At 44.0% G+C, this 27711-nt stretch overlaps 2 protein-coding genes across 2 annotated transcripts; both read left to right on the top strand.

Moving 5' to 3' along the window:
* Nucleotides 1-22159: 22159 nt before the first annotated feature.
* LOC146172611 (uncharacterized) lies at nucleotides 22160-23304 on the top strand (the record flags this gene model as incomplete). Its single annotated transcript, XM_084585818.1, has 1 exon — nucleotides 22160-23304. A coding segment is annotated over exon 1 (927 nt), but the record flags the coding sequence as incomplete, so codon positions are not given.
* Nucleotides 23305-23373: 69 nt separating this feature from the next.
* Nucleotides 23374-27138, top strand: LOC146172610 (uncharacterized). The gene is made up of 2 exons (XM_084585817.1): nucleotides 23374-23787; nucleotides 23872-27138. Exons 1-2 carry the CDS (start codon nucleotides 23536-23538, stop codon nucleotides 27136-27138), a joined length of 3519 nt encoding a protein of 1172 aa, XP_084441943.1. The 5' UTR covers nucleotides 23374-23535.
* The last annotated feature ends 573 nt before the right edge of the window (nucleotides 27139-27711 follow it).

The following is a 27711-nucleotide window of genomic DNA, read 5'->3' as shown; positions in this document are numbered from 1 at the left end:
AGATACAGTCTCGCCAGTTGCACTGTGCGTACAGGAAACAAATTTAGGTTGCATGCACTCGAATATACTGAAAAAATATCAAGTCTTCCGCCGAGATCGAGAGCAAGCAAGCAGGCTTTCGGGTGGTGCGGCCATCATATTGCAAAGTGGAGTTCCAGCTCAAGAACTGAAATTAAACACTCCCTTAGAAGCTGTAGCAGCCACAATAATTGCCTTTAAAACTCTTACTGTGTGTTCTGTCTATCTTGAACCAAATCTTAAAATAACACTCCATGATCTAGAAAACCTTTTTTGCCAACTACCAGAGCCCTACCTAGTAGTAGGAGATTTTAATGCACACTCCCCTTTGTGGGGAAGTGAAAAAAGGGATACACGTGGACAGCTTATCGAGGATTTTATTCTTAGTTCAGACATTTGCTTATTGAACTCCTGTAAGCCCACGTACTGTTCACCAAGGTCAGGAAAAATGAGTTTTTTAGATTTGGCTTTTAGTTCACCTTCCCTTTTTAATGATTTTAAATGGGATGTTCTGAACAACCCGTATAGTAGCGACCACCTGCCAGCAATAATCAGCTTATCATCCTCACCATCAGTCATGCCGACCAAACCGAAACGGTGGAAACTTCACTTAGCAGATTGGGAGCTTTTTAAAGTAGAGGCGAATCTAGGAGCAGTTTTCTCAGATGCCCTTAGTGTCGACAGACTAAATGAGTTGTTCACGACTTGCATTATCACTGCCGCTCATCTCACCATTCCACAGTCCTTAGGTGTGGTGCGACAAAAACACAAGACGTGGTGGTCTCGGGAATGTAAGGAGGCCAAAAAGCAACAAAATAAAGCATGGGGTGTTTTCCGAAGGTACCCTACACACGAAAATCTTACAGCTTTTAAAAAGGCCAAAGCTAAAGCTCGATACGTCCGTCGCAACTCTGAAAAAGAATCCTGGCAGAAGTATGTCACGTCAATAAATAGCTCAATGACGTCTAAGAAAATGTGGGAACAAGTTCGTAAACTCAGTGGAAACTTTTCCCCGTTTACAATTCCCATCCTCACAGCCCCTGGTGTTCAGACTAGCATAGAAGAACAGGCCAATATACTAGGCGAACATTTCGCACACGTTTCAAGTTCGTCACACTACACAGAAACATTCTTAAAATACAAAAACATAGCTGAGAAACAAAAACTCCCAACAAGTGGTGGCAGAAATGAATCATATAATAGTTTTATTACACTCCAAGAAGTAAAGAACGTCCTTGCTGCTGGAAAACAGACTGCGCCTGGCGCTGACGAAATTCATTACGAAATGCTGGCTCATTTATCTGAATCCTCTGTAGAGGCACTTGTGAAATTCTTTAACAGAATTTGGACTCTGGGTAAACTCCCAGAGGCTTGGAAACAAGCTGTTATTGTTCCGTTTCTGAAACCAGGAAAGCCGCCGACCTCAGCGGGCAGTTACAGACCCATAGCTCTGACCAGCTGTTTAGCAAAATGTTTTGAAAGTGTTTTAAACATCAGACTAACTTTCATCCTAGAATCTCACAAACTTCTTAATGTTCATCAGTGTGGTTTTAAAAAAGGGTGCGCAACGACCGACCACTTAGTGCGTCTTAAAAATACTGTCAGGGAAGCGTTCATACATAAACAAAATTGCCTGGCCGTTTTCTTTGACATGGAAAAGGCATACGACACGACTTGGAGGTTCGGGATCCTACGCGATATAGCAGATTTGGGCATCCGAGGCCGGATGCTAAATGTTCTGAAGGACTTTCTATCAGGTCGTTCATTTCAAGTACGTCTCGGTACCACCTTCTCGAGGAACTTTATTCAAGAGAATGGGGTACCTCAGGGGTGCATTTTAAGTACAACTTTGTTTATTGTAAAAATGAATTCTATTAGCAAGGTAATCCCAAAATCCATTATGTTCTCGCTGTATGTCGACGACCTTCAAATAGCCTGCACATCCTCAAACATATCAATTTGTGAAAGACAAGTACAATTAACACTAAATAAACTAGACTCATGGGCTTTTAAAAATGGGTTCAAATTTTCCCCACAGAAAACAGTGGCAGTAATGTTCTCGCTGAAACGAGGTATACAGATCAATCCCAAGCTACACCTAAATGGGATTGAGTTGCCAGTAAAGAGCGAACATAAATTTTTGGGTGTAACGTTCGACAGAAAACTAACATTCCTGCCTCACATAAACATCCTAAAGAGGAAAGCCATAAAATCTCTAAACATACTGAAGGTTCTCTCTCGGAAACATTGGGGGTCTGATAGGGCGTGTCTTCTACATATATATCGATCTGTTGTGCGGTCTAGCTTGGACTACGGGTCCATAGTCTACGGGTCAGCTAGACCATCATATTTAAGGAAATTGGACCCGGTACATAACCTAGGTTTACGCCTTTCTTGTGGCGCTTACAGAACATCCCCTGTTGATAGTCTGTATGCAGAGACGAACGAGCCTCCGCTGAAAGATAGAAGGGCTTCACTCACATGTGCTTATGTCCTTAGAATAAGATCACAGAAAAAACACCTCTGCTATCCAATAGTCTCAACATGCCGCTCACGAGTAATTTTCACAAATAAACCACAAGCAACGAGGCCACTGATAATGCGTTTCGAAGACATTTGCAGTGAGCTAGAAATTCTGGACACCTTGCCCGACACTGCACCAAAAAACAGGCCCCTACCCCCATGGTACAAACTTCCAAATGTCTGTGATCTCACTCTAACACGCTTCAACAAAAGCCAAACTCCTAAAGAACATATAATACAAGAATTTCGCACAATAAAAGAAAAGTACAGTAATTATACAGAGTTTTATACAGATGGATCAAAAACTTCTACTTATGTTGGCTGTGCCGTAGTTGAAGAGAACTGGGAACAAATAATTAGGCTTCCTCAGTGCGCATCAATTTTTACAGCTGAATCTTATGCTATCCTGACAGCTGTAGGAAAAATAGTGAATGAAGGCATTGGGAACAGTGTCATCTACACCGATTCGTGGAGTGTACTGACGGCTTTAAATCACAGAAATGCTGCCATGCCTCTAATCGGTGACATAATACATAATGTAAAAATGATCACAACACAAGGACATAACATAGTGTTCTGTTGGGTCCCTAGTCACGTAGGCATTGACGGCAATGAAAGAGCAGACAAATGTGCTGCACTTGCCCACAACAAATTGATTCAGAAAGCAAACATACCACATAGTGATTGCTTGAAATTAATAAAACATAAACAGATGAATAAATGGCAGTCCAGATGGCACAACCAAGAAAATAATAAGTTGCGTCTCATAAAGCCTGTACTAGGAGAATGGAAATCGAGCACACATCAACAACGTTTTATGGAAGTGATAGTATGCCGTCTTCGTATTGGACATACTCATCTTACACATAACTTTCTGCTAATGAAACATAACAAACCGACCTGTGAAGAATGCGACGAGATACTCACTGTAAACCACATTCTAATTACATGCTCAAAACTTGAGGCACTACGGAGAAAACATTTTACTATATTTTACAATCATACCATCCCATTTCATCCCACCTTGCTTTTAGGAGAAAGAGCACTTGTAAACCTAGCATCTGTTCTCAGTTTCCTAGAAGAAGGAAACTTTTTAAATAAACTATAGATTTAACATTAACCTTGCTCTTGGCGCATGATAGCCTTAGTTGCTTATGCGCCATAAAACCCAACACAACACACAACACAAATGGGATTGAGTTGCCAGTAAAGAGCGAACATAAATTTTTGGGTGTAACGTTCGACAGAAAACTAACATTCCTGCCTCACATAAACATCCTAAAGAGGAAAGCCATAAAATCTCTAAACATACTGAAGGTTCTCTCTCGGAAACACTGGGGGTCTGATAGGGCGTGTCTTCTACATATATATCGATCTGTTGTGCGGTCTAGCTTGGACTACGGGTCCATAGTCTACGGGTCAGCTAGACCATCATACCTAAGGAAATTGGACCCGGTACATAACTTAGGTTTACGCCTTTCTTGTGGCGCTTACAGAACATCCCCTGTTGATAGTCTGTATGCAGAGACGAATGAGCCTCCGCTGAAAGATAGAAGGGCTTCACTTACATGTGCTTATGTCCTTAGAATAAGGTCACAGAAAAAACACCTCTGCTATCCAATAGTCTCAACATGCCGCTCACGAGTAATTTTCACAAATAAACCACAAGCGACGAGGCCACTGATAATGCGTTTCGAAAACATTTGCAGTGAGTTAGAAATTCTGGACACCTTGCCCGACACTGCACCAAAAAACAGCCCCCTACCCCCATGGTACAAACTTCCAAATGTCTGTGATCTCACTCTAACACACTTCAACAAAAGCCATACTCCTAAAGAGCATATAATACAAGAATTTCGCACAATAAAAGAAAAGTGCAGTAATTATACAGAGTTTTATACAGATGGATCAAAAACTTCTACTTATGTTGGCTGTGCCGTAGTTGAAGAGAACTGGGAACAAATAATTAGGCTTCCTCAGTGCGCATCAATCTTTACAGCTGAATCCTATGCTATCCTGACAGCTGTAGAAAAAATAGTGAATGAAGGCATTTGTAACAGTGTCATCTACACCGATTCGTTGAGTGTACTGATGGCTTTAAATCACAGAAATGCTGCCATGCCTCTAATCGGTGACATAATACATAATGTAAAAATGATCACGACACAAGGACACAACATAGTGCTCTGTTGGGTCCCTAGTCACGTAGGCATTGACGGCAATGAAAGAGCAGACAAATGTGCTGCACTTGCCCACAACAAATTGATTCAGAAAGTAAACATACCAAATAGTGATTGCTTGAAATTAATAAAACATAAACAGATGAATAAATGGCAGTCCAGATGGAACAACCAAGAAAATAATAAGTTGCGTCTCATAAAGCCTGTACTAGGAGAATGGCAATCGAGCACACATCAACAACGTTTTATGGAAGTGATAGTATGCCGTCTTCGTATTGGACATACACATCTAACACATAACTTTCTGCTAATGAAACATAACAAACCGACCTGTGAAGAATGCGACGAGATACTCACTGTAAACCACATTCTAATTACATGCTCAAAACTTGAGGCACTACGGAGAAAGCATTTTACTATATTTTACAATCATACCATCCCATTCCATCCCACCTTGCTTTTAGGAGAAAGAGCACTTGTAAACCTAGCATCTGTTCTCAGTTTCCTAGAAGAAGGAAGCTTTTTAAATAAACTATAGATTAAACATATCCATTTCCTCTTTTGCAACCAGAACATACATTAACCTCGCTCTTGGCGCATGATAGCCTTAGTTGCTTATGCGCCATAAAACCCAACACAACACAACACACAACACAAATCGCGTAATGAGCTGTTGAATGCGCCTCTTGCAAAACACTTCGTGCGTACTCTTTATGCGCAACAGCAGCTACGGGGCGTCATCTTTGATTGGGTACCGGAGTATTTTACAGGGTTGTTCTAAATATGTGCGAACACCACGAAGCGCGGCCGAGCTCCGCCGAGAGTCAACTCATCCTGCGCGGCCGCGCATCGAAACAAAGTGGCGCAGGCGCAGAGGGGCCTGAAGGCGATGTTTCGTGTCGTCTGCTGCAGAGCGAAAGTGCAATGTCCTTGCATTGCTAGCGTTTTTATCACTGGGATAGCAACATTATTATGCAACAAAGAAAAATGTGAAAATGTGGCTGTCGTAGTTTGACAGCATGTCGATTGTCAGACGACAAACATAAAGAATGTCATAGAATAAGCATTGTCAAAACATCAGAGACTACTCACTAAGGAACATCAGCGGCTTAGGTTGGCACTCATTTGCAGGAGCTTATAAGCTATTGCCATGTTTAACTAGTGTGATAGGCTTCTTAATAGCCTTTCATAGGCATGAGCAAACGCTGCAGTGAGTGAACCGCGACTAAGCCATCTCGGCGTTTGGCAGCTGCCACTACATTTAGGCGCGCGTATCAGTATAGGAACACGGTGAGGTTCCGTGCTATAGCAGACGACACGAAGCACCGCCTCCAGGCCCCTGAGTGCTTTGTACCACATTGCGCGAGCGCCCCGGATAGAGGCGACATTGAGCTAACAAGTACCGTTGTGCCGCATTTCGTCTGTGAGTATGCACATTACGCAACAGCGACAAGATGTAAATTTTCTCTGAACTCGAGCTCTCGACCGCAGCAAAGATGGCAAGATAACGTTTCGATGTAGATTTTGAAACAATTCTCGGCATGTAACGTTTTTACTAATTGCAAAATATGATGCGCACAAATTCTAGAATGGGGCACAGAAAACAAATTAGCACAGCTTTAGCAAAGGTAAACAAGTTGTTCAGCGGAAGCTGGGTAGAAATGCACACTGGGTAGATGTCTTTCGTGACACAATTTACCTGCCATCTGTATGATTGCCCCATGATTGCGACATGATGCCGCATGACTGCCACTGGCTTTCAGTGGCTAAATCTGACTCAAATTGCTGTTGCTCCTTGTTCTTATACCCACAGATGGTCAACATGGCTGTTTCCATCGCGTTGCGATGGCACACTTCCACGTGGTTAATCACATGCTACACCTTCTGTCACGTCTCCTGAGCTCCTAGTTGGAAAGATGAAAAATCCCACAAAGGTGAAAGGTCACCGCTTCTTTAATGGGTAAAGGCCATGAACTTCTCGTGGGAGAAGGAAGGAACAACATATTTATATTCACACTTCATCCTGCGGATCCTTGAATGTCAATGTATTGCCTACGCTGATATTTTGGGTGGGTTTATAGGCGAGAAAGACAAAAAAGCGCTCATTTTTCTGTAAACACTTCGACCGCATAGAAACAGTTTGTCACCTATCACCTTGAAGGCCAATTAGAGGCAAAATTGAAGCCTAAGCGAATGATAGTAATACCATAGCCACTATGGTTTTCGCTTCAAACTATAATAAGAAAATAAACCTAAATTTAAAAGCTTTAATTGTTGGGCTAGTTAGTGATGAGGCTTAAAATTCATCCTGTTTAGCGCAAACAAACAGGACACACAGTAAGAAGACACGTACACAACAGCGCCTGTGGTGTACGTGTCTTCTTACTGTGTGTCCTGTCCTTTTGCGCTAAACAAGATGAATTTTAAGAAACCTAAATTTACTCAGGGAAGCGGAGTACCAAAACGATGGTTTCGGCAGCCCATTTTTCCACATGTGATAAGCAGCAGCTTGATGCGAATTTTTCCATGTAGTGTGATATAAAGTAGTGGATCGCTTGCATGGCCGTCAAGCAACCCAGACAGACGCTCTCTTCCCGCTAAAGTACGCAAAACGAATTCATTGATGAGCCCAAGGACCACAAGAGCATGTGCAGAAGGTGGTTACTTCCTTGCGTGCGCGACAATAATGTGTGTTGAGGCAAAGCAGCATCTCGAGCGCTTGTTTCAAAAACTGTCGTTTTAGCGTTGTCGGATATGCGCATTGCTCCAAAAATTGTGATCAGCAATCTGTTCGTAGGTGCAGAACCGGAAGAATGGTGGCAGAAAACGAAGAAAACGCAATAATCAGTGTGGCATCAAGCACACAGCCCCGCTTGTTTCTTGTGCCAGGGGAGTGGTTTACAAGGTGCCGTTTTCATATGGTGCATTGTACATTGATCAAACCGGAAGATGCGCCAGCGAAAGATTGGTAGAACATCGGAGATTACTCGGTGGAGACACTCTTCACAACCTTCCCAAGCATTGTTGCACGTGCGCCACGAATGATAAGAAAAAGAAGCTCAAATGTAAACCACTCTTCGATAAAACAACAATCATATTTGGGAACAAGGATCAACTTGTGCGCGAGATTTTGAAAGCCTTCCACAAGTGCATCAATGGGGATAAGTGCGTCAGTCAGACGTCCGTCTGCTTTTCTGATAGGGAATTTCAATCCGTAACATGCATTTTTTCTGGTCAGAATTGTTTGGCTTCTGTTGTTCATTCCTATTTATTTGGGCTTTCATCTTGAATGAACTTCAGTTGTTAGTTAGGACTCGTCTTTGTTTTTCCTGTCTTGTCTTTGTGTCCACGCGCAAACGTTTTAGTACGACGTGAAGGAGTCGCCCTCTCTGATCTCGTTGTACACATGTCAACGGCCGAGAATTTACGACAGCTTCGACTTTGCAAAAAACGGTTGCCAGTTCCCTTGAACGCACATGTAAACAATACTATGTAGGCTTTGCGTATGCCCTGATTGCTCTTTGCATAGAATGGTCCCGCAAAGCCAATACCAACCCCCTTCAAGGGGTGCGCTCGTCCTGTCTGGTCGACTGGCAGCGGTCCCGTAGGAGCACTTAACGGCGAAGCACTGCCCTGCTGACACATCACACATGCACGCACCCCCTTTTCAAGCACTCTGTTATTCTACCGAAGGTTATCTAACTTTGGCACGTCAAATTTTTGTTGGTCGCTTGTTGCGCTCTTGACTTTCGTGGGAGGCCGAGTTTACACCTCTAATTGCATGTTTTGATGCTTCTCTCAAACCTTCGTTCCACTTCGTTCTCGCAGGGGCTTTCTGTCGGTGTACCCGGAACTCCCCAGCTCACAAGTTCTCTTACCTGCTTCAAAATGACCGTAGGGGCTTTGTTTTCCACTGTCGCTCTCGTAACAATCACCTTGGTGCAACTCACGTCCGGAAAACGCGAACTGTTTCTGCACTAAACTACCCATTCAAACATGGTTTGTACAGTGCTCAGGCTGCCGTTAAGCTGACGAATCCTTCCTTTCATCATTTCCCAGTGATGATCCGATCCGACCAGAATATAGATTTCGTGGTTTTTCAGTTTGTTTATGCCGTCGCCCAGACTACATCCCAGTTCGTCTAAGTGTTTTAGTATATTTTAGTCGGCTAAGGTAGTTCCTGCTCACAGATGGCAGGAGGTTCGAGGACGTCAATTTCGTATGTTCTGTTATTTTGTCAGCTTCGTAAAGTTAGCTGCATTCATCGAAAGTGGCGTTCTTCCTGGAAGCCTCCAAACATCCCCACTGTGAGGATCTCGGTACAGAGCAGCCTCCAGTTGAGCGCCCTTGATAGCTGCTCAGTAATAAAAGAACGCTGGCTGCCAGTGTCAGACATGATGCCCGACAGTTTTCGTTTCTTTCGATGCTCGGCCCATGCAGTTACCGTTTGAAGCAGAACTGTCGGTGTCGAGCCACCCTGCTTTGCTTGTAATTTCACTGAAGCAGCGCTCTCGGTATCACGTGATGGTCCATGCGATTGAGCGTCTCGTCGGTCAAGAATGAAGCTCGGGGCCCAAACTGTGGTAAAATGCCTGCCGCGACGCCTTCTGCGCGTTACCTTACTTCTGCGCGATACCTTACTTTTTGTACATTCTCGCAGTATGTCTCGGCCTCGTACATTGGAAACATTGGCCGTCTTCCCGCAATAACCGTTTCTTCTCTGCTAGGTCTGTTTCCGCCGTGAATGTTCCAGTTACATGCTGTTTTTTCTTGCAGAGGAAACATTCCGAATTTACTGCGCAATGCAAGGCTTGCGCTGACGGCAGTCGATGCTTGACCGATTCTGGCGTGCTCTTCATTCTCTCATGCGTTAGGTAGCGAGATTTGGGCTTAACAAGTGCGTCGTCAGGCTTATCCCCGCTAGCCCTTTCACGGCTCTCGACTTATATCCGCAGCAACTGAAGAAGTGAGCGCAGCTCCTCCTTATCCACTGACGCTGTTGACGTCTCAGATCCGGTGTCGATGGTAGAAGTGTCCCCTCTGCTGACGTCCAAGGTGTTGTGCCAAGCCATTATCCTGTTCTACACCAGGCTCAGATCGTTCTGAAGTGCCCATAGCACAAGAGGGTACAGCGTTGCGCAGTATGAGCCTTCGCGCTCACCCAATGCCTTAAGACCTCGCATGTTAGCCTGCAAATTGTCATACCAGCACCGCAGAGTTTGGGTGTCACCTGCCGATGACGTATGAGCGGCAGCCATGAGACCCTGCATGTGGTCCTAGATAAGGATGGCTTGGTTTCCATATTGTTGGTTCAGGATGTTCACAGCGTGGCTGTAGCATTCCGATGTCGGTTGTAGCCGCTCGATGGCATATGCTGTCTCCTGTCAGTGTGGGCTTTAAATATTGAAATTTATCTGTAGGTAATTATTACGAAATATTATGCATTGCTGTTTCGAAAAGCACCCAAAATTGCTGCCAATTTCTCCTTTCGCAGAGAACCTTGAGCAGTTTCAACTTTGGGAGTTTTATCTTGGGCGTCGTTTCAGTTGTTCTGCTCCAGTTTTTCACTAAAATGCCTGCTGCCCACGTTCGTTCCTTCGGAGCTCCGCTTGGCTGCCGACCTCAGCCTGGCTAGCAATGTGACGATCTTGTCGCCGTATTCTATGACTGTGGCGAACTCTGCGTCGGCTTCCTACTCGGGGATCAGGGGTCCGATTTACAGCGTCACATCGTTAAGTTGACATTGAGTCAGCTGTAGACGCTCGATAATTACCTCTAGCTCCTTGCAGCTGGCGTGGCAGACCTTACAAGGCTTCCGCCTCACCAACCAGGCGCGTTGCTTGGGTTCGCAGAGCTTTGCCTTTCCTCTTCAAAGCCTCCATGCCGCTCGAGTCAATCTTGATGGTCCGTTGATGTTTTAGAGTACCCGTTCCCGGGTTCTGGCACTAAAAAGTGTGTAGTGACGATCAGTGACGTCGTGGTTGTACCTTACTGCTACTACTTCACCACTTGCACCACGCACGTTCTTTTTCTGAAACACAACGTTTATTTTCATGCAGAACTCGGAAAAGCGATACACAGCGATACATGGGCAAGCGAAACACTTTCCCACTCACCGAAACATCACCTCTTATCCCCGCCTCAGAGTGCCATTCCTTTTTCCATCACTGGAGAGGAAAGCGGGTACTCCCCTGGCCGCGCGGTGTTCAAAGCGACCCTCCGCAACTCTTATATAAAGGGCGGATATTTACGACAGTTCCGTTTTGCAGTTTGACCATTGCTCCGGAAATTTGTTGTTCGCTTGGCGCCGGGCGCTTTAGATTATTTTTACTCGTTCCCTCGCCATCGCGTCCGCATCTACAGAACTCCGGTCTCAAGTTACAACAGTCTTCGCTAGTCTTTGCAATATTTAGTACTGAATCACGTTTCCTTCGTGAAATAAACTGGACAATGATGTTGCTTCCTTAGTTTTCATTATAGTTACACGATGACAAATGTTAATGTCCGACGCTTATGTGGCTAAATACAGCGCTAAAACGAGACAAATCAGAGAGACGAGACACGACACTCTTCTCTTCTTTGTCTCGTATTAGCGCTGTTTTTAGCCAGAGACCGTGCACCAACCAGCGCTAATTTCTACCCTGTTAAATTATCAGACGCTTAAATGGGCTACCTATGGCAGCGCCAATTCGAGAAAGAATGCCAGGAATGCTCTCCTTTTCTTTACATGTGACACCTTGAATCTTAATACTGCGTTTCCTAGAGCATTGATTGAGATACTACAAGCTGCTGTCAAGATCTTGTAACTTATTTTCTAGGCAGGAACGCTTCTCATCTAGCACATTATTTTCTGATTCAAGCTCTTTCTTCTTCTCACCCTCAGCGTCCAGGGTTTCTTTTATTTGATCAATATTATTGTGGGTGCAGCGCAGGCTTGCTGTAAGTGCCATCTGTTCACTCGCAATTATGATTTCGAAACTATATGACAGAATAATTTGAGGTCCTTAAGCAATTTCTCTACAAGACTAGCATTTATGCGCCTATAAAATTTATTTCCTAGCTTTTGCCGTGTTTTTTACAGGAACTGATTATATGAAATCACATTTCGCAGGGGCGATTCGCATCGTTTGTGATCTTCACGTTGATGTAAGCAGTAGGATTCTGCACGCATTTCTTCGCTCGGTACGGCCGGTTTCTTCGGCCTTGTCGGCTATCCGATCCTCAGGTGAGTCTCATCAAGAAAACCTCCTGAGGACTCTACGTCAAACGCTGTAGCTATGGTTGTGGTGAGAATGTGCCTGTCTAGCAGCTTCTCTCGATAATGCGGTATTATACATCGCATAGATGCGCACATGTATTTACAAAATTCGTTTACTTTTAGTTACTACTTTGAGGGTGAGTTCCCAAACTGGAAATAAAGCTGCCAAAAAATAAAACATTTAACTAATTAACAAAATTTTAAACATCCTGCCTCATGCATGCTGGTTGCCGCCGACCAGTCTATTACCACAGATATTACATTTGTCAACACCAACACACACATACAATAATGTTCGACGGACGTCTGGTTAAAATCAGTACGTCCGAAGCTGGATTTGGATAACTGCCGGAAGAACGAAACACGCCCGAAAACGGTCATCGGAACTGGGGCATGAACCGGTTGCACGAACATAGCCGAAAGCGGACATCCGACTTGGGATGTCCGTCGGGCTTACGAAGGATCATTTTTCTTGAATAATATTAAAACAATTGTTTCGGAAAAATATTCTCTCTGCCGACCGCAACAAGGAGTTGTAGTTCGTGTGTAGGCACTTATGAGTGGGGCGGATTAATAAGGTCTACCAAGGGAATTTCCGATTTGAGCGCTCTCATTATAACATCCAGGTACCAGTAAAAAATCTGCCAATCATTCCGATTTATACGAATTCTTATGTGCTGAAGCGCATTCAAGAATATTTTCGCTGTATGTTTGAGACAGGTGCATCCCAGCCTATCGCATGTAAACAAGCCCCTTATAGTCGTTCCTCATAAGAACATTGCAGATGACCATTTTCCATCGAGCAAGCATGCCCACGCAGCGCCGGATGCGGTTTGCAGCCTACACGAGGAATGTGCGCACGTGCACTATTGTGAGCTCTATTTAGCAGGAACCATTTTATTCGTGACGCATTTCAATGCTAGCGCAAGGGATAGGGTGCTCGATATCTGCACACAAGGATGTGCGATCGCATATAGGCCGCGGCTGCCGCTTTTCGGCGTAGGCAAAAAGCGAGGCGCCCGTATGCTGTTTGTTAAAGAACCCCAGGTGGTCAAAATTTCAGGAGTACTCGACCAGGGCGTCTCTCATAGCCTGATTTGCTTTGATACTGTAAACTTCCTGAGCCAAACCACCTCATTCGCGAAAAGTTTCTCGTATAGCTAATATCCGGAAATCTCAATTCTTGAGGTTATCATTCGTGAAGGGTTTCGGTGGCACTTCACAGTTCAACTGGTCTGCAAGAGTTCAGACGCAGTTATGCACAGGCCAGCAGTAATTGTTACGCTTTTTGGTGCAGCGTGGGTCCAACGGTAAAGGACCAGCGCCGTAAATCATTGTATTTTAGTGTTTGCCGTTACAACTTTGAGCATGCTGTATCATTTGCAACGCCTCGGAGAGCGCCTCAGTCGGCTTACCGCCGGTCATACGATAAAACTACGCGGGCGCCTCGTAGTCTCGCGACAGTCTAAAAGGCATTAAAGATTATTGAAGTGAAATACCTTAGGCCCAGCCTGCTTTTTATTCTTTTTTATCTCCTCGGGCAATCAAGGTGCTCTTCCCTAAATTTGTTAAATTATGCTCATGGGGTCTGTCTCTATAGATAGAATGTTTTTTGCTTTAACGTCTCAAAGCCGGGTGTCTTATCTTAGGTGGTACTTCGGAATAATGGATAAGTATAAACCAACGTACTACTACTGCACCCTCCGTAATTATAGCATCGTAACTATCACTCGCTGTTCGCCGGCTGAGGGCATGTCTACTAGGTTGCGCCGAACATATTGTTCTCTTTGCTGACCTTCAAAGCTACCTCTGTTCCATTTTTACATCCACACTAATTCGAAACCTTACCTTACGAGAAACTGTACATAATTCAGTGTGAGTGAGAGCGAGAAAAATAAAACCTATTTTTTTCTCTAGCAAGCTAGATTCTTGCTTGTACATTTTCCATTATTTCATTTATTGAAGAAACTATTCACATCTTATTTTAAAGTATGAGGTACAAGAGGTACTGTTCGTGCAGGTGCATCGTATGTGCGCTATATGTGAGCAATTATACCTTAAAGTATAGATTTTAATTGTTATATTTCTTGTACAATCTTTCCTTGCAAATTATGCTGCACACTTAAAAGCCGCAAGATCAATGGTGTGAGCAATCTTTAAATTTGCTTATTTATTTTTGCGGTTTGAAATATCAAAAATCAGAATAAGCTCTTTGAGCACGCTTGCCCACATTACCTTTTCATGCAATATTCCGAATCGAATTTTAACACCAGAAAGCAGACCCAACTTCTCTAATTTATCACCTATAAGAAGTTAATCCAACTTGTGCAGTAAGACCCAAAGAAAACTCGCCATATTACACAGTAGCAATGCGGCAAATCTTGTAGATAAAGGGTATAACTTCAACCTTTTCAAATCTTGCACTAGTAGCCGAATTCAGTCCTGAATGACGCTGGAGTGAATAATATAAAACAACATTCTTGGAGAGTGGCACCTGCAAATTGTTGATTCGGAAATTTAGATTCCCTTCTACTACAGCTACAGGAAAGGGCAGTATCTCTTACCTTTATTCCCATTCCAACCCCCACCTCTACAAGGCGTCGTTGGAATAAAAGCAGGGTATAAACTGAAAAAAAAAATGGTGGCAGTTCTTTTTTGCAATGCTTGCACTCGGCATAAATAAAGCAATAAAACACGTCCTCAGGAAATACTCTGGTATTAGTTATTGAAAGCACAAGCGGCACACACTCTTAGACAGCCTTTAAGGACACAATGTTTAACATCACCATTCCCGCTCCTACAAAACACAAATGTCAACTGGGGGATGAAATATTGTCACAAACAGCTCTGGCCAACGGTTGTCGGATGCAAACCGTGGAGGCACTGGGCCACTTTCTGCTAGCACCTGACCTCGGAGCCGGAGTTAAACAACAGAATTTGTTAGGCCGGGATGCCGTGTACATTTCCCATGGAAAAAACTTTGAGGAGTATGGAAACCATACAAAGCATAATCATTGGCATGAAGGGGACAAAGTAATATGTAATGGGAACAAGAGTAAGATACAATGCATATGCAAACACAAACTGTGGGAAGGCTGTTCATCGTGAAATAAATTTTAGCCCATTAGGCAAATAAGCGAAACTTATAATGAACAATAGACAGCAAGACAGGACAAGGAAAGGAAAAGTCATACGGAGATTCAAACACAGATAAAGATGGTTGTCGACGCTGCTCTGAGGGTCATTAAGCCGGCGCCTGAAATTCGGTCATAAGCCTGCCGCAGATGAACCACGCAAAGCCTCTACCCCTGCGAGCTTCGAAACGATTGTCTAGAGGGTTCCAGCTATTGAAGGGCACAGAGTTCATGGTTGGCCCGCCTGTGGACTTCGCCCACGCCGAGAGCGGTAGTGAACTGTGTGAAGCATTGGACTCTGATCCCTGGAAGCTTCCTTCAGGTTTCATGCTAAATCAAGCGTGAGTGCCTCGCCCTGCACCAGTAAACGGGGCCTGAAGAAGGTTGGTGGTGTTTTGTGACAGAGCGAGAGAGAGAGGGAGAGTCCGGCCGGCGCTTGGGTCCATGCGCGCACTTGTAGGCCGACGATGTCTGTTATAAGTTCAGGCAATGGCCATGGTCGTGCCCCTTTTATATTCTCAAGAAGAGTGAATATTCATTAAGATTTTTAACTTACCTTACTTAGAGAGCGAAGTTGGTGGAAAACCTGTTTTGAGAAGGGTAGATACTTGGGCTTGTTGGTACATGATCGAAGGGAACAAAATGTAGCGCACCAAGACAAGGACAGAGAAAGAAGACACACACAGTGCTGGAGCACGGTTTAGGAAAAATTATAACATTTAAGCCTCAAGTTACCAATTGTTTGCACAAAGACTCAGGTTTCCTTGTCTATGGGTTTCAAAAAGAAATTGGGAAGGCGGCCCCTTAAGCGCGTTTTCTGCTTCTAGATCATCAGACACGAGAGGCTTGTTTCGTACAACCTTTGTAATTGCGGGCACATATCTACAGGTATTTGGCAACTTGTTTATTTCGAATCTTAACGAGCTGAACATGGGTCTAGAATTGGCTTTCAGCTAAATTTGTTTTATATATTAAAAATGACAAAAACATCCAGCACATCCGCAAGCTTCTCCATTTAAAGCCGTCAACGTTCACCCTTAGAAAACAATCAGGAGTTCATACATTTTAAATTCAAGGGCAGACAAGTCAACATTCCTGAGAACTTTTCAGGATGTGAAACATTTATTAAACGGGTTCAGTCAAAGGAATAAATCATGCGCCATTTTCTCTGTGCTTTAGTGTACTTACGCTTTCAGCCAACGGAGCAATAACTCATCATCATCATCATCATCAGCCTGATTATACCCACTGCAGGGCGAAGGCCTCTCCCATATTTCTCCACTTAACCCGGTTCTGTGCTAGCTGCATCCACTAGACCCCTGCGAACTTCTTAATCTCATCCGCCCACCTAGCTTTCTGCCGCCCCCTGCTACGCTTTCCTTCCCTTGGAATCCAGTTTGTTACCCTCAGCGACCATCGGTTATCCTCTCTTCGCACTACATGTCCTGCCCATGTCCATTTCTTCTTCTTAATTTCTACTAGAATGTCGGTAACTTGAGTTATTTCTCTGACCCACTCTGCACGCTTTCTATCTCTTAATGTTACCCCTACCATTTTCGTTCTATAGCCCTCTGGGTTGTCCTCAACTTAAGTAGAACTCTCTTGGTTAGCCTCCACGTTTCAGCCCCATAGGTGAGTACAGGCAAGATGCAACTGTTGTATACTTTCCTCTTGAGCGATACCGGTAAGCTGCTAGTCATAATCTGCGAGTGCTTGCCAAATGCGCTCCATCCCAATCGTATTCTTCTTGTTATTTCCTTTTCGTGGTCCGGATCTGCGGTTACTACCTGTCCTAAGTAGACATATTCGCCTACTACTTCCAGTATTTCGCTACCTAATGTAAACTGCTGTTCCTTCCCGAGGCTGTTGAACATTACCTTAGTCTTCTGCATATTGATTTTCAAGCCTACCTTTCTACTTTTCCTGTCTAGGTCATAAATAAACTGAGACAGTTTATTTATTTTATTTATTTATTTATTTCAATACCCTTAAGGCCCGAGGGCATTACAGAGGGGAGTGGGTTATATTACAAAAGTATAACGTAAAAATGACAACAAAATACATGTCAACATATAAATGTCATATAACATGTCATGTCAATAACATATAACATGTCAACGCTCCCGAGAAAAAGAAATAGAGAGAGGTTCCATAAAAGCAATAAGCAATTGTACATTCTGAGTACACACCCACACATGAGAAGGAACAACACATAAGTATACAGGGCATAAAGGCAACTTTTGCAAAGGACGAAATGACGCTGAAAAAGCAATAACGCAACAAAGAATGTTTTTAAAAAGAGATTGGCTGATCTCAAAATAGCTGAAAGAAAAGAAAAAAATGGCTTTGTAACAAATTCATGTGTTTATGATACTGATAGGTTGAGTAAGGCAGATTTGAACACAGATTTATCAGAGATTTCGACCACATTTCGGGGGAGGTGATTCCAGCTTGCCGACGAGCTGGGGATGAATGTTGTAAAATGGATTGGTTTGACACGCAGGAATACCAACCTTATAACAATGATCGATGCGAGCTGAAACGTAACAAGGTGCTGTTAATAATTTATTTTTAAGAACGGGGTTGTCATGATAGATTTTATGGAACAAGCTAAGAGGGTAAATTTTCTTACGTTGTGATAGCAGAGGTAGCGATAAATTAGCTTTTGTAGTGGTGACGCCGGAGTTACGATGATAATTGGAAAGAATGAAACGTGCCCCCCGGTTCTGAACAGATTCAAGCTGGTGGATGAGTGTTTCTTGACTGGGGTCCCAGATATATGCAGCATATTCTAGTTTAGTACGAACTAATGATTTGTAAAGAAGTAATTTTACAGGACTAGCAGAAAGAAAAAAATTGCGACGTGTGTAGCCCAGCATGCGATTAGTATTTTTGGTTATATGGTCTACATGCGTCTTCCAAGAAAGATTAGAAGAAATGTACGCGCCAAGATATTTGTAAGAGGACACAGATTCCAGAATAATGTTATTAAGATGAAATGAGGGCAGTGTTGTAATACGACGAGAAACACGCATGTACTTGCATTTTTTAGTGTTTAGTTGCATGTTCCACGTGTTAGACCAGCCAAGAGCACGGTTAATATCGGACTGAACAAGCGCTACATCAGAATAACTTAATTTCGCGGTATATGACGCAGTCATCTGCAAAAAGGTTAATCGATGAGCATATGGTATCAGGTAAATCGTTGGTTTGGATGAGAAAAAGCAAAGGTCCCAGCACAGAGCCTTGCGGAACGCCCGATTGAACTGGGGAAGAGAAGGAGCAAGTGTTATTAGCAGTGACAAATTGTGAACGATCAGTAAGAAAAGAATGAAGCCACGCAAGAACGTTAGTGTCAAGGTTAGGTTTACTTAATTTTAAAAACAGCAGTTGATGCGAAACCTTGTCAAACGCTTTAGAGAAATCTAGGAATATACAATCGACAATAGAACCCCTGTCAAGGATGGAATTTAGATCATGTGTAAAGGATAATAGTTGAGTTTCGCATGAAAATGACTTTCGAAATCCATGTTGATAATCTGTAAAAAAGCCATTTGACCGAAGGAATGATACAAGGTGAGTGTAAATTACATGCTCCATGATTTTACATGGAATGCTCGTAAGTGAAATGGGTCGATAATTAAGTGCCGAATGTTTGTCCCCAGACTTGGGCAAGGCAATCACCTTTCCAACCTTCCAGTCCTCTGGAATACAGGCTGTCTGAAGAGATTGCTGGAATAGAGTAGAAAGTATTATAGCGCTGTACACTTTAGTCCTGATCAGAAACTTGGAATTGATGTTGTCAACACCACACGATGAAGAAATGTTTTGTTTTCCAATTAATTTTTCCACGCCAGCACTCAAAGACAATAAGGTCCATTGGTGGAAAACCAGCACCAGGATAAGCGGGGGCTGCAGAATACAGATTTTTGTAAAAAGCGGAAACAAAAGCACAGTTAAAAGCGGAAACAAGCACAGTTAAGGACATTTGCGCACTCATCAAGTGGGATTAGTTGGTTGTTTGAGTCTTTGAGCGTAATGCCTGAATAATTTCTTTTATTGACTAAGTTCCAAAATTGCCTAGGGTTACTAACTAAAAGGGATGGTAATGTAGTATTGAAAAATGTCTCCTTAGCGTGTTTGAGGGCTTTTTTGTATTCAGCAGCCACCGTATGATACGCAGCCCAACATTCTTGACAGCCAGTTAGCTTTGTAGAGCGGAAAATGCGTTTTTTCTTGTTACTAAGCCTTTTTAACGATTGATTGAACCATGGTGACTGCCGGTTAGAAGTAATTACTGTGCGCGGAACGTATTTCTTAGTGAGTGATGAAACTTTTTCTTTAAATAAATTCCAGTTAGCGTTTACGGAGCGATCATAAAAACTTTTAAGTAATCATTTAAAAAAGCAGACAGCTCATGCTTAATAGCATCAAAATTAGCATTTTTATAGTCACGGATATATTTTTTGTGGTTACTCTGATGAGGTACGGTGCAATATAAATAAAAATGAAGCAGTAAGGGATCACTTAGCCCTGGTAGGAACGATAAAGGCTGAAAAAGGTCAGGCGGAGTAGTAAGAATTAAATCAAGGGTGTTAGAAGTAGTCGACATGATCCGAGTTGGCTGCATCACAAGCTGGGACAAGTTGAAATCACTGCACAAACTCAAAAATCTATCGCCTTCACTGGAAAAAGGATTACAATAAGAATTTACATCACACCACACAATGTTAGGTAAATTGAAGTCGCCTAGTAAAATGAAGGGACTGTTTGGATACCGCACAGTAATCATATGGATGACATCATGAAGGTCGTCGGCAAAGGTTGGTGAACTGGAAGGCGGGCGATAGCAAGTACCCAATATCAATTTCATGAAGCACGTGCGAATTTCAACCAAGACTAGTTCTAAATCGGTTGTACAATGAATAGGAAAAGACAAAATAGCATTACAGACGGCGATAAGCACGCCTCCACCACACCGAGCACCCCTGTCACACCGATAAATGTTGTAGCGCTTTTGACAGTCAAAGAGTTCACTGCTATTAACCTTCGCAGACAGCCAGGTTTCAGTAAGGCATACTATGTCGGCATCACAAGCATTGATAACAGAGCAAAGATCGTCGCGTTTTGGGAGTATGCTCCGTATATTTGTGAATAAAATTGAAAGTTGGTTGCTGACGGGTAACTTTATTCCACTGCCCCTCGCGTAGTGCTAATCAGTGATGGGCTGAGCGGATGAAGTGGAAGGAATAGATAGTGCATGCATGTCATCAGAAGATTCGACCAGTGGCGTAGAGATACTGGAAAGTTCATGCACGCAATGATCAAAGGGATTGTAGGTGTAACACGTTTTATGTACAATTTATTGAAGCGAAGTTTGAAGGTTAATGATTTGGTTTTGCCAAATTCAACCAGTTTCTTCCTAGCAAGACGAGGAGCGACGGAATAGTCTTCACTAACTCCAATTGTTTCTTCCTTCACCTTAGAACTAGCGACGAGTATTTTCTGCTTAAGCTTGCAAGACGAAAATTTAGCAATGAGTGGCCTGCATTTATTCGGAGTATACACGCCGAGCCAGTGTGCTCTTTCAACCAGAATTTCGGTGGGTGGAATTTTCAAACAGGACGAAAGCATGCTAACCAGTTTTTCCTCTGACTGAGCCCAAGATTCGGATTGTGTGTCTGTATAGGCCGTAGAAAAGAAGGTTGTCTCGCCGCTGCCTGTCTTCAAACTCAGCCTGCTTAGAGTGCAGTTGATAGTATTCAGTTGAAAGACGATCAATCGACTGGCGAAGACGCTGTAGCTCCTCCTCAACTGCCTCAAGGGTGACGGTGTTGCGTTCAACCCCTGTTAGCCTTCTTTCTATATCTGCCAGATTTTCTTGAAATTTAGCCTGTGTTTGTTAAGATCGGCAACAGACTTGAATAAATCATTCTGATCCCTTTCCATTTTTTCAGTCCGCGTGTTCACAGTTTGCAATATTGCAAGCTTATCGTCCATTTGCGTAGAACCAGAATCTGACGGAGAGTACTGCGCCCTCGATCTCGTGTGCGGCGGAGGCCCAGGGTTGAGCTCAACATCGCCGGACAACATAATCAGATGGGTTGTAACATCAAAGAATTCACTGAACACGGAAAGCAAAACTCCCGGGCGTGGGAACAGCAGCAGACAAACGTTATTCGATTTCTTACCGTATAGAGGTGTAACAGGACTAACCTGGACGAGGAAGCAGAGCGGGTTAGAAAACCGCATCGTCGTGCTGTTCACACGCCCACTAAAGGCGCCGTGATCCCGCCAGCTCTTCATATAGGCAGCAGAGGGTGATGTTGCTGTTGATCCGGATCTTTGAAATGATGGAGGGATGACCGTGAAAATCCGGGTGTCGTGAGGCCAGGCGGATCCAATTCCGTTGTTGAAATGACAGGGCTTGCTGGCGTCAGTGGTGGGTGAAGATAGCGGTACGGCGCTGAAGTGAGCCCATGCGGTAACCTGGACGAGGAAGCAGAGCGGGTTAGAAAACCGCATCGTCGTGCTGTTCACACGCCCACTTAGTGATTGTTTCAATGCCGTCTTTATGTTTCTCCTCTTTTGGTTTGCATATATGCTCTGAGCACAGTCAAATCACAAGTATGGCTTATAAAAAACAATACTTTTCACTTGGAAGCATATGTAAGAGCAGACATTTGAATGTACTTCAAATGGCATACTGTTCAATATAGTTTCAATATATTTCTTATACTAAACAATTTGATAAAACCTAAAAAAAATTTGCCTATTATTCGGAGTCTAACTTAAATAATTAAACTTAGGTGGCGATGGCTTGTTGCGGCATGATACGAATTTTCACGTGAAATGTATATGAAAACTGCCTGTAATTGAAAAAAAAAACTTAACGTGACTGCTTATATATAATGACATCAGTGGAAAGTTGCATGAAGCACTGCTCTTACACAGCGCGCTACTCGACATCATTTGATTCATCGATTCATGTGTTGCAGGTTCACTAGATTAGTAATGCACCTGCTCTTTTGCCAGCTGGTCCAGCATGCATAGTACGCTTCATACCAGTTGTACCAAGCAACTGAGTGTTAAAAGCATGCGAACGCATATTTTCTAACATTCAGATTTCCTGAACTTTACTTTGCAGAAGAAATCAGCGTTCCTGCCTGTCGTCACAGTTTTCTTCAGGACTATTCTGCACACATTCTCCGGAGCCGAGGCGTACGAGACACTGCCAGTACAGCTCCTAACCGTAGTGAACTTCATGGCAAAGAGGTCCCGCTCCGACAACAGACCTCCATGGAAAGGCAACCTGTTCAAATGCCGCTTATGCGCGTACAGTTCCCCGAGCGCCGGAGATGTCAACAAACACATGCTACAAGATCACATAAAACAACACCCAGTTACAGGCTCGGAAAGTGTAATGGTGTTTAAGAATAAGGCCAACTGTAAGAGTCGTACATCACGTCACAAAGCCGGACAAACAGATAATGTTGAGGTGTGCACATCTCGCGCTCCTGAGTCCAGCACTCGTACTCAGCAGACGGGCACGGGGACTATCGACAGTCTTAGCAAATGTGACATGTTACCTCTTCCATCTGCGCAGCATTCACATTTAACTGACCACGAGCGCACACAGACCAGCCTTCTACCTTACAAATGTAACCTGTGCCCTTATGCAGCTCTTTGGCAAAGCAATTTAAATCGACACAAGGGCACACACACTGACGAACGACCTTTCAAATGTGACCGTTGCCATTATGCAGCTAGGACGTCGACACGCTTAACCGACCACAAGCTCAGCCATATAGGCGAGAAACCTCACAAATGCGACATGTGTCCTTATTCAACCGCTCGCGCATCGCATTTAACTAGACACAAGCGTACTCACACTGGCGAGAAACCTCACAAATGCGACATGTGTCCTTATGCAGCTGCTAATTGGGGAGATTTAACTCATCACAAGCGCACGCATACTGGCGAGAAACCTTATAAATGCGACTTGTGTCCTCATGCAGCTGCTATTTCTTCGCATTTAACTGTACACAAGCGCACTCACACTGGCGAAAAACCTCACAAATGCGACCTGTGTCCTTATGCACCTGCTAGGTTGTCGCAATTAACTGTACACAAGCGCGCTCACAATGGCGAGAAACCTTATAAATGCGACATGTGCCCTTATGAAGCGGCTAATTCGGTATATATAACTAATCACAAGCCCACGCATACTGGCGAGAAATCTTACAAATGCGACTTGTGTCCTTATGCAGCTGCTAGGTTTTCGCAATTAACTGTACACAAGCGCACTCACACTGGCGAGAAACCTCACAAATGCGACCTGTGTCCTTATGCAGCTGCTAGGTCTTCGCAATTAACTGTGCACAAAGGCGCTCACACTGGCGAGAAACCTTATAAATGCGACATGTGCCCTTATGAAGCTGCTAATTCAGAATATATAAGTAATCACAAGCGCACGCATACTGGCGAGAAACCTTATAAATGCGACTTGTGTCCTTATGCAGCTGCTAGTTCTTCGCAATTAACTGTGCACAAGCGCACTCACACTGGCGAGAAACCTCACAAATGCGACCTGTGTCCTTATGCACCTGCTAGGTTGTCGCAATTAACTGTACACAAGCGCGCTCACAATGGCGAGAAACCTTATAAATGCGACATGTGCCCTTATGAAGCGGCTAATTCGGTATATATAACTAATCACAAGCCCACGCATACTGGCGAGAAATCTTACAAATGCGACTTGTGTCCTTATGCAGCTGCTAGGTTTTCGCAATTAACTGTACACAAGCGCACTCACACTGGCGAGAAACCTCACAAATGCGACCTGTGTCCTTATGCAGCTGCTAGGTCTTCGCAATTAACTGTGCACAAAGGCGCTCACACTGGCGAGAAACCTTATAAATGCGACATGTGCCCTTATGAAGCTGCTAATTCAGAATATATAAGTAATCACAAGCGCACGCATACTGGCGAGAAACCTTATAAATGCGACTTGTGTCCTTATGCAGCTGCTAGTTCTTCGCAATTAACTGTGCACAAGCGCACTCACACTGGCGAGAAACCTCACAAATGCGACCTGTGTCCTTATGCAGCTGCTAGCTCTTCGCAATTAACTGTGCACAAAGGCGCTCACACTGGCGAGAAACCTTATAAATGCGACATGTGCCCTTATGAAGCTGCTAATTCAGAATATATAAGTAATCACAAGCGCACGCATACTGGCGAGAAACCTCACAAATGCGACCTGTGTCCTTATGCAGCTGCTAGGTCTTCGCAATTAACTGTGCACAAAGGCGCTCACACTGGCGAGAAACCTTATAAATGCGACATGTGCCCTTATGAAGCTGCTAATTCAGAATATATAAGTAATCACAAGCGCACGCATACTGGCGAGAAACCTCACAAATGCGACCTGTGTCCTTATGCAGCTGCTAGGTCTTCGCAATTAACTGTGCACAAAGGCGCTCACACTGGCGAGAAACCTTATAAATGCGACATGTGCCCTTATGAAGCTGCTAATTCAGAATATATAAGTAATCACAAGCGCACGCATACTGGCGAGAAACCTTATAATTGCGACTTGTGTCCTTATGCAGCTGCTAGTTCTTCGCAATTAACTGTACACAAGCGCACTCACACTGGCGAGAAACCTCACAAATGCGACCTGTGTCCTTATGCAGCTGCTAGGTCTTCGCAATTAACTGTACACAAACGCGCTCACACTGGCGAGAAACCTTATAAATGCGACATGTGCCCTTATGAAGCTGCTAATTCAGAATATATAAGTAATCACAAGCGCACGCATACTGGCGAGAAACCTTATAAATGCGACTTGTGTCCTTATGCAGCTGCTAGTTCTTCGCAATTAACTGTGCACAAGCGCACTCACACTGGCGAGAAACCTCACAAATGCGACCTGTGTCCTTATGCAGCTGCTAGCTCTTCGCAATTAACTGTGCACAAAGGCGCTCACACTGGCGAGAAACCTTATAAATGCGACATGTGCCCTTATGAAGCTGCTAATTCAGAATATATAAGTAATCACAAGCGCACGCATACTGGCGAGAAACCTCACAAATGCGACCTGTGTCCTTATGCAGCTGCTAGGTCTTCGCAATTAACTGTGCACAAAGGCGCTCACACTGGCGAGAAACCTTATAAATGCGACATGTGCCCTTATGAAGCTGCTAATTCAGAATATATAAGTAATCACAAGCGCACGCATACTGGCGAGAAACCTTATAATTGCGACTTGTGTCCTTATGCAGCTGCTAGTTCTTCGCAATTAACTGTACACAAGCGCACTCACACTGGCGAGAAACCTCACAAATGCGACCTGTGTCCTTATGCAGCTGCTAGGTCTTCGCAATTAACTGTACACAAACGCGCTCACACTGGCGAGAAACCTTATAAATGCGACATGTGCCCTTATGAAGCTGCTAATTCAGAATATATAAGTAATCACAAGCGCACGCATACTGGCGAGAAACCTTATAAATGCGACTTGTGTCCTTATGCAGCTGCTAGTTCTTCGCAATTAACTGTACACAAGCGCACTCACACTGGCGAGAAACCTCACAAATGCGACTTCTGTCCTTATGCAGCGGCTAGGTCTTCGCAATTAACTGTACACAAACGCGCTCACACTGGCGAGAAACCTTATAAATGCGACACGTGCCCTTATGAAGCTGCTAATTCAGAATATATAAGTAATCACAAGCGCACGCATACTGGCGAGAAACCTTATAAATGCGACTTGTGTCCTTATGCAGCTGCTAGTTCTTCGCAATTAACTGTACACAAGCGCACTCACACTGGCGAGAAACCTCACAAATGCGACTTCTGTCCTTATGCAGCGGCTAGGTCTTCGCAATTAACTGTACACAAACGCGCTCACACTGGCGAGAAACCTTATAAATGCGACACGTGCCCTTATGAAGCTGCTAATTCAGAATATATAAGTAATCACAAGCGCACGCATACTGGCGAGAAACCTTATAAATGCGACTTGTGTCCTTATGCAGCTGCTAGTTCTTCGCAATTAACTGTACACAAGCGCACTCACACTGGCGAGAAACCTCACAAATGCGACCTGTGTCCTTATGCAGCTGCTAGGTCTTCGCAATTAACTGTGCACAAAGGCGCTCACACTGGCGAGAAACCTTATAAATGCGACATGTGCCCTTATGAAGCTGCTAATTCAGAATATATAAGTAATCACAAGCGCACGCATACTGGCGAGAAACCTTATAATTGCGACTTGTGTCCTTATGCAGCTGCTAGTTCTTCGCAATTAACTGTACACAAGCGCACTCACACTGGCGAGAAACCTCACAAATGCGACCTGTGTCCTTATGCAGCTGCTAGGTCTTCGCAATTAACTGTACACAAACGCGCTCACACTGGCGAGAAACCTTATAAATGCGACATGTGCCCTTATGAAGCTGCTAATTCAGAATATATAAGTAATCACAAGCGCACGCATACTGGCGAGAAACCTTATAAATGCGACTTGTGTCCTTATGCAGCTGCTAGTTCTTCGCAATTAACTGTACACAAGCGCACTCACACTGGCGAGAAACCTCACAAATGCGACTTCTGTCCTTATGCAGCGGCTAGGTCTTCGCAATTAACTGTACACAAACGCGCTCACACTGGCGAGAAACCTTATAAATGCGACACGTGCCCTTATGAAGCTGCTAATTCAGAATATATAAGTAATCACAAGCGCACGCATACTGGCGAGAAACCTTATAAATGCGACTTGTGTCCTTATGCAGCTGCTAGTTCTTCGCAATTAACTGTACACAAGCGCACTCACACTGGCGAGAAACCTCACAAATGCGACTTCTGTCCTTATGCAGCGGCTAGGTCTTCGCAATTAACTGTACACAAACGCGCTCACACTGGCGAGAAACCTTATAAATGCGACACGTGCCTTTATGAAGCTGTTAATTCGGAATATTTAACTCGGCACAAGCGCACGCATACTGGCGAGAAACCTTAAAGATGTGACATGTGTCCTTTTGCAGTTGCTAAGACTTCGCAATTAAGTGCACACTAGTGTACTCACACTCGCGAGAAACCTTACAAATGAGACATGTGTGCTTATGCAGCTGCTTGTTATTCAGATTGAGTTGGGAATGAGCGCTGGCACACTGGCTACAAACCTTAAATTCCACATGCGTCGTTATGTAGCTGTTTGCTCTTTATATTGTCACCTAACCTTGCCTGGTGGCGCATGACTGAGAAGCGACGAAGTCGGAAGGACGATGAAGTGTCGCTTGCGCTTGTGCGTCTCTGCTGATTGCTGCTGCTGTGTCTGGGCTAACCCGCTGTCATAAAGTCTATCATTGGTATCTCGTGTCACCGTGTTCCTGACATTCTGGTGAAGGTCCTGGGTGAAACGATCACCGAGACGTCTCCATCTGGAAGACGTCTCGCCAGCCCTGTGTGATTTGGCACCCTAGTGCACCGCTTTAGTCGATGGCTCCACGGACTGTCCGGGGACTGACTCTGGAGCTTCTGCCATTAACCTCCACCATGAAATCCCGTGCTTCTACTCAGCAACTAGCCATCG

Source organism: Amblyomma maculatum, unplaced genomic scaffold, assembly GCF_055883805.1.
Source record: "Amblyomma maculatum isolate TAMU_Amacu unplaced genomic scaffold, ASM5588380v1 scaffold_13, whole genome shotgun sequence".
Lineage (NCBI taxonomy): Eukaryota > Metazoa > Arthropoda > Arachnida > Ixodida > Ixodidae > Amblyomma > Amblyomma maculatum.
Note: the sequence above shows the minus strand (reverse complement) of the source record. Positions and strands in the feature narration are given on the sequence as shown.

Bases quoted from the DNA above. Each gene is read 5' to 3' on its own strand.
- LOC146172610 (XM_084585817.1), top strand. From the start codon at position 23,536: ATGTGCCCTTATGAAGCTGCTAATTCAGAATATATAAGTAATCACAAG. The intron at 23,788-23,871 runs ATGTGCCCTTAT...TACAAATGCGAC, and splicing joins AGAAACCTTATAAATGCGAC to TTGTGTCCTTATGCAGCTGC.